This window comes from Grammomys surdaster, unplaced genomic scaffold, assembly GCF_004785775.1.
Source record: "Grammomys surdaster isolate TR1022 unplaced genomic scaffold, NIH_TR_1.0 126219, whole genome shotgun sequence".
Lineage (NCBI taxonomy): Eukaryota > Metazoa > Chordata > Mammalia > Rodentia > Muridae > Grammomys > Grammomys surdaster.
This window is the reverse complement of record NW_021621022.1, coordinates 4,351,849-4,358,286: the sequence shown is the minus strand read 5'-3', so window position 1 is coordinate 4,358,286 and position 6,438 is coordinate 4,351,849. Positions and strand designations below refer to the sequence as shown.

The window sequence follows — 6,438 nt, the reverse complement described above, 5'->3', positions numbered from 1 at the left end:
CGTATTCAAACAATAACAGTAAACACTGCATTTCCATTTTTCTACTTTACTTAGGTAGCTCATCTCAGAACAGCAGTTTCTGGGACACTGAGATCGCTACATGATGGTTTAGTGTAGGAGAAAATGTTGTGAGGTAAGCCCACCAGAGATGACCAGAAGGACACTTATAAAGTCATTATTGCTGGCCAGTGGCTGCACAGGGAATTTGCCAAAACCATGCAACCCCAAGCCTTACAGACCTTTGTCTGTTATGCACAAAAAACACACCCTGGTTGTAACCACTCTCGTTAGCAAGGAGCAAAAGTACAGAAGCCAAAAAGCAAGGTTAGTACATGTAGGGACTTTCCTGGAACTATGGCCTAGGTCTTTGATGTGTTAAGTCTTTTTGTTTCCATGTTGGCAGGTACTGGGGCCCATGTGCTTGGTTTTAAGATCAGAATGGTGCCTCTAATATGTATCAGTTGTGTTAAGGTCTGGGGCCTGTTACAGTAGCATTCATGTCTTTGTACTAAGTTGCTGTGGATTTGGTTTAATGCTTGCATTATGTTATTTGGGCTTCCAAAATCACACAGGAGACACCAAGGGTCCCTGACCCCAGTTGGCTTTGGTTGGTAAATAAAGATGCCAGTGGATAATGGCTGGGTAGGCAGACAGAGGCAGGATTCCGGGCAAGGATGCAGGAGGAGGAGAAGGTACCAGGCTGGGGAAGGAGAAGGTCTAGGCCTGAGAAGCGTAAGACAGAGAGACAGAGAGACTGACAACACGTAAGAGTCAGGGATTGTGGCCCAGAAGGGCAGTAGACCTGAATCTGTGGTGGCCAGGATGGAATATAGATTTTGGTAAGTAATAATTCAGCAGTATTGGAAGGGAGAGTGTGCTAGCAATGCAGAGGATTGAAATGGTCCAGCCATTGAGCAGATTAAGGCATATTAAATATAAGGGTGTGTGTGTGTCTTTCATTCGAGAATCCAAAGCATCTGGGGTGGGTAGCAAGGAGTGTGCATTCAGCCACAGGGGAGATAAGAGCGGATCAATCCACCACCACGGCTACACTAAGTGACTTTGTTCTGTTTTCCAGCTTCTCCAAAGCTCTTTTGAATTGCTTACATGCCCACTGTAACTCCTCCAGACATGTGCTCTATGAGTGTTGGAGTAGGAGGTTGACATGTGCAGAGGCCAGAGGTCACCTTTCAGGAGTTAAAGTCTCTCCTTCCACCGTGGATTCTGAGGACTGAACTCAGGTCATCAGGCCTACACAGGAGATGCTTTCTCTGGCTGAGGCATCTCACTGGTCCCAGCCCTGTACTGTTTCCCTTCATGAAGCTGGTTATTTTCCATAGTCCTACCCAGACCTCCTGCTTAGCCTTGCCAGTTCTGCTCTCTTGCCTCAGGAGGCTGCCAGCTAAGGGCTGAGCCACGAGTGTCTTTGCCTCTACTTCCAGATGGGTGATATGGAAGAGTGTTAAGAGAGAAGAACTGGGTATCAGCTGCTTCCCTCCCCACATTCCTCTGCCACCTCCAACACATTATGTCTGCCAGCTTCTCTCTGAAGATCGCAGCAGAAGCTGGATCCCAAGACCTCCATTCTCCCTGATCCCTTCATCTCTTTGGGACAAAGGATGATAAAGGTTCTCACTGCTACCCATTCCAGAGACTTCAGTATTCTATCTTGATTCTCCTAATTCTGCCCCATAGCGTGTGTTACTGGCTGAACCATGTCTCTTACAAATCCACATGCTGAACTCCTTCCTCCCATATCTTATAAAGGGCCTGCATTTGACTTAGAAGAAGAGACTCACATAAAGACAGGGAGAAGATGGCTAATGGAGAGGGACCTCAAGATCTTGCTGTCACTTGCTGACACATCATCTCAGACTTCCAGTATTCCGACTGTGAGCTCATACACTTCTGTTGTCAAAACCTCTCGGCTTGTGCTATAGCCCAACAGCCTAAGCATCTCTTTTACCAACTTCTGAAGGAGCCTCAGGGTGTCATTCCCTTCCAGGGTCTGACTTTCCCAGTATTACCAACGAGGACATCAGATGTCCTCTTATCAAACCCAAGGTGTCCATTGCCGTATTTCCAAAGGTCTGCGTTTGTCACCATTTCTGCCATTCATTCTCTTTTCCTGAGACACACAGATTCACAGGACCATTCACAGTAAGGTACTTAAGTCAAAAGAGTTTAATGGAGGACTAGCTAGAATCCAACTCTCAGCTGTGAAGAACACCTTGTCATTTCTAGGAAAGTCCTTTTCCATTCTTAGATCAGCTTTGACTCTGGGGCCTCGGAGAGGATGACTGAAGCCCGGGGTGTTTCTGAAGGTGTGCCATGAGAACTTCAGCTGCTGCTTCGGGATCCGAGGGCGCCATGGGCAGATGCAGAGGCCAGGCGAGACGAACTGGAACTTTTGGAGGGGAACTCAGGGACATCTAGGGAAGACAGACTGCCGTTAGAGGGAAGGTTATGGGAGTGCCAAAGGAAGCCATGCAATTAAGCTTCCTATAATGATGTGATGTAATGCAGTCCTAAGGCAGGCGAGGATTTCTCCAGAAACACCACTCCCATGCAGTCTTCACCTTGAACTACAACTAGTAAATTTTCACCTTCAAATGGGCTTTCATAAACTAACTCTCTCTCTCTCTCTCTCTCTCTCTCTCTCTCTCTCTCTCTCTCTCTCCCCCTCTCTCCCCCAGTCCTATGTGTGCATATGTGTGCATACATGTGTGTGTTAGCCCATGACACACACATGAGGACACTGAGTTCATTCCTCAAGAGTCACCCATCTAGGTTTTTGTTTTGTTTTTTAACACAGGGCCAGTCAGTGGTCTGGGGCTCATCAGTTAGGCCAGCCTGGCCAGTGAGCCCCAGGGATCTGCCTGTCTCGACCTCCTAAGTGTCGAGATTATACACACACACCACCATCCCTTGCCTTTCACATGGGTGCTGGGGTCAATCTCAGGTCCTCATGCTTGCCCGGCAAGCACTGTACAGACAGAGCCATCTCCTAGACCTCACTACATTGTATTTGGACCTCAAGAAAATCATGAAAGAGAAAGGGATGGAGGGAGGGAGCTGTTCACAGCCTCCTTTTTAGAAGTAAATGCAAGGGAGGACCAAGCCTGACAGCCACAGTGCACAGACACAGCTTCAGTGTCACAGCCAGCTCCGGCCACTTCCGAGTCTTAGACCAGGGAACACCAGGGCAGTCCCCATGCCTTTCACTCTGCATTGGCATGCACCCTTTATAACAAGGCAAATGGCCCAAGGTGACATCCCAACCCCAACTCACAGTGACAACAGATCTCTCCTTGACGTCTGGCAGTGTGCAGGAAATGGGAGAGGGAAAGCAGAGAGTAAGAAGATAAGGCAAGCTGAGCTTGAGGCGAGAGGGAGGTGCGTTATAAAGTTTGCCTTGAAGCCAGGCACTTGGGAGGCAGAGGCAGGTAGGTCTCTGTGGATCTGAAGCGAGATTGGTCTACATAGTGAGATCCTATCTCGAATAATAAATTAAACTTTAAAAAGTTTGCCCTTGAGCCCATTATGAAGGCATCCATCTATAATCCCAGCTGTCTGAACTTAGAGGAAGGAAGGGCTGCTGAAAGCTCAAGGCCAGCCTGGGCTACATAGTTCTAGGCTCTCTGACTCAAAACATACCAAACAAACACAAAAAGCAAAGTAAATAGTTTGCCTTTCCCTTGGCTTCAATTGCATAGTGATGAAAGATGATTCCTGTGGCCACAGCCCCTTGCCCGCTGTCATTTCCTGACATGCCACCCCACCCCGTCCCCTTACTCTATCTTGTCAGATAAGGTGCAGATCATGTGAGATCGTTAATCCATCTTATGCTCTGATTCATGTGTGCAGGCTTCCCCTGAATCTTGGAAAATCTCTTCATTTTCATTGATTCAGAAACCAGTGATTGCTGCCCCTTGCTCTCCCCTTAGCTAACTGTCCCTCAAGGCTACACTGTGTGGAACGGTCCTGCCTCTGACCTGCCTGAATTTCTAACAGCTAACTCACCCTCCAAGGTGGATTTTCTCCGAGAAGTATCAATGTACAAGGTCTCACATAGCCCAGGCTGGCCACTTAGAACTCTTGATCCTCCTGCCTCTGCCTCCCGAGTGCTGGGATTATAGTGACACATGACTACACCCAGAGATTCTAAAGTAGTGTATATGTTTTCTAAAGTACATGTGGAGGCCAGACGTTGACATCAGATGTTTTCCTCAATGGTTCTTCAGCTTGATTTCCAAGACATGGTCTTTTGTTGGCCTGGAGCTTGCTGACTCAGCTAGACTGGCTGACCAGGAAACACAGCTCTTGTCTCTGTCTTCCCAGAGCTGGGATTGTGGGCTTGCTGGGATTGCAAACACATGCCACCATGCTCAACTTTTATGTGGGTACTGGCTGGGTATCAAACTCAAGTCCTCATGCTTGTATGGGAAACATTTTATTGCCATCTCCTCAGCCCTGTCTTTGTGTTTTAGGATAAGATTTCTCTGTGTAGCTCAAGCTGGCCTTGAACTTGCAACATTGCTCCTGCTTCTGCCTCAAGCACTGAGATTACACACGTGCATGAGCCTGCCCATCTTGAATGATTTCATCTTCTGGGATTCCCAGAACATCACTGAGCCCTCCATTTTGGCCTTGGCGGCTTGCACATCAGGTTCATCTCTGTGTCTTGGTCTCCCTGCCTGCTGGGGTCTTGTGCTTTACTGTTTCTACAGGGGCCATCTACAGAGGTCCAGAATATACTGGATGGTGATTTTTTTTTCCAGAAAAGTAGACAAAACTAGGGCTGAAGTAGCAAGTATCTAAGTTCAAAGGGTCGAAGTGTCAGTATTGAGGCGGGAGCAGGAGATAAGAGCGTAGAACCTTCCCTTGCTTGACGTTTTCAGTGTTGGCTTTAGATCCCTGTAGATGCTGATGGGCTCATGCAGGAGACCAAGGCAGGAAGGCTAAAGTTCAAAGCCTACCTGGGCTACAGAAAGAGTTCCAGGTCAAACTGGGCAATTTAGGAAATTAGCTAAACCTTGTCCCAAAATAACACTGGGTATGGTGGCACACACCTTCAATCCCAGCACTCAGGAAGTAGAAGCAGGTGGATCTCTGTGAGTTTGAGGCCAGCCTGGTCTACAGAGAGTTCCAAGACAGCCAGGGTTGTTACACAGAGAAACACTGTTTCAAAGAGAAAAGAAAGGAAAGGAGAGGAGAGGGGAGGGGAGGGGAGGGGAGGGGAGGGGGGGGGGGGAGGGGAAACAATCCCCACTGAGAGAGAGAGAGAGAGAGAGAGAGAGAGAGAGAGCACTCAATGGTAGAACAGTTGCCAAACACATGTAAGACCCTAGGTTCAATCCTCAACACCACAAAAAGAAAAACAAAACCAAACCAAAACCAAACAAACAGCAGTTGATTTCAGATCCACATAAGGTGAGAGAATAAACCGGAGTGTTCCTTTGTGCCCGCTCAGGAACAATACAAAATGCTGCCTGCTGAAGGGGGACAAGGCCTGGCTCTCCTGATAACAAGACAGGGCTTGCCACTCTCACAGGTAACACTTTCAGGTTTAATCCTATTACTGAGCCCTGCTTATCTGTCACTGAATTAGAGGAACTCTTTGCTAGGGAGCCCCAGGCAGCCACAGGTCTGGGCAGGCTCTCCTTCATGGTGGCAGGTCCCAGGGGCTCCCACTGCCTTGCTCCCCCATGGTAGCTGTCACCACCTATCCAGACTGTTGGCTTTCTCTCTTCTGCTGAGAGCAGTTCTGGGAAGCTGGTTTTCTTATATCTATTTTTCTTGTCCTAGAAAGCAGTTACAGACCCTCTCCAGTTTAAGGCTGGGTTTTTATTTGTCTGTTTTGTTTTTTGGGCATGTGAATGTTCATATATGTGTGTGCAAGTAGATGTGTGGATGTCCATACGGAAGCCAGAGAACAACCAGTGTCACTTCTCAGGGGCCATGCATCTTATTGTTTGAGACAAGATCTCTCAATGGCCTAAAACATAGCTAGCAAGAGAGGCCAGGGACCCCCATGGATCTGTTTGTCTTCACTCTCCCAGCTCTGGGATTACAAGTGTCTATTGCCGTGACCAGCTCCCTGCCTCACACACCTTACAGTGGTGCTGGGGACCAAACTCAGGTCCTCATGCTTGCAAGGAAAGCACGTGACCAATGGAGCCGTCTCCCCAGACCCAGTTTATGACTTTAATATCACCCTGGTGGTGGTGGTGCACACCTTTAACGCCAGCACTTGAGGGGCAGAGGCTGGCAATTCTCTGTAGTCTGAGGTTAGCCTGGTCTTCAGAGAGAATTCCAGGTCAGCCAGGGCTATATGGAGAAATTCTGTCTTAAAGAAGAAGCAGAAGGAGGAGGAGGAAGAGGAGGAGGAGGAGGAGGAGGAGGAGGAGGAGGAGGAGGAGGAGGAGGAGGAGGAGG

At 48.3% G+C, this 6,438-nt stretch overlaps 1 protein-coding gene across 1 annotated transcript in view; it reads right to left on the bottom strand.

Moving 5' to 3' along the window:
• Positions 1 to 2,166: 2,166 nt before the first annotated feature.
• The window catches only part of Fbxo16 (F-box protein 16), a 47,830-nt gene continuing 43,558 nt past the window's right edge, over positions 2,167 to 6,438 (bottom strand). Inside the window, exon 8 of the mRNA XM_028758895.1 lies at positions 2,167 to 2,432. Coding sequence (XP_028614728.1) covers positions 2,268 to 2,432 — 165 coding nt within the window. The 3' untranslated portion in view covers positions 2,167 to 2,267. The remainder of the gene's footprint in view (positions 2,433 to 6,438) is intronic.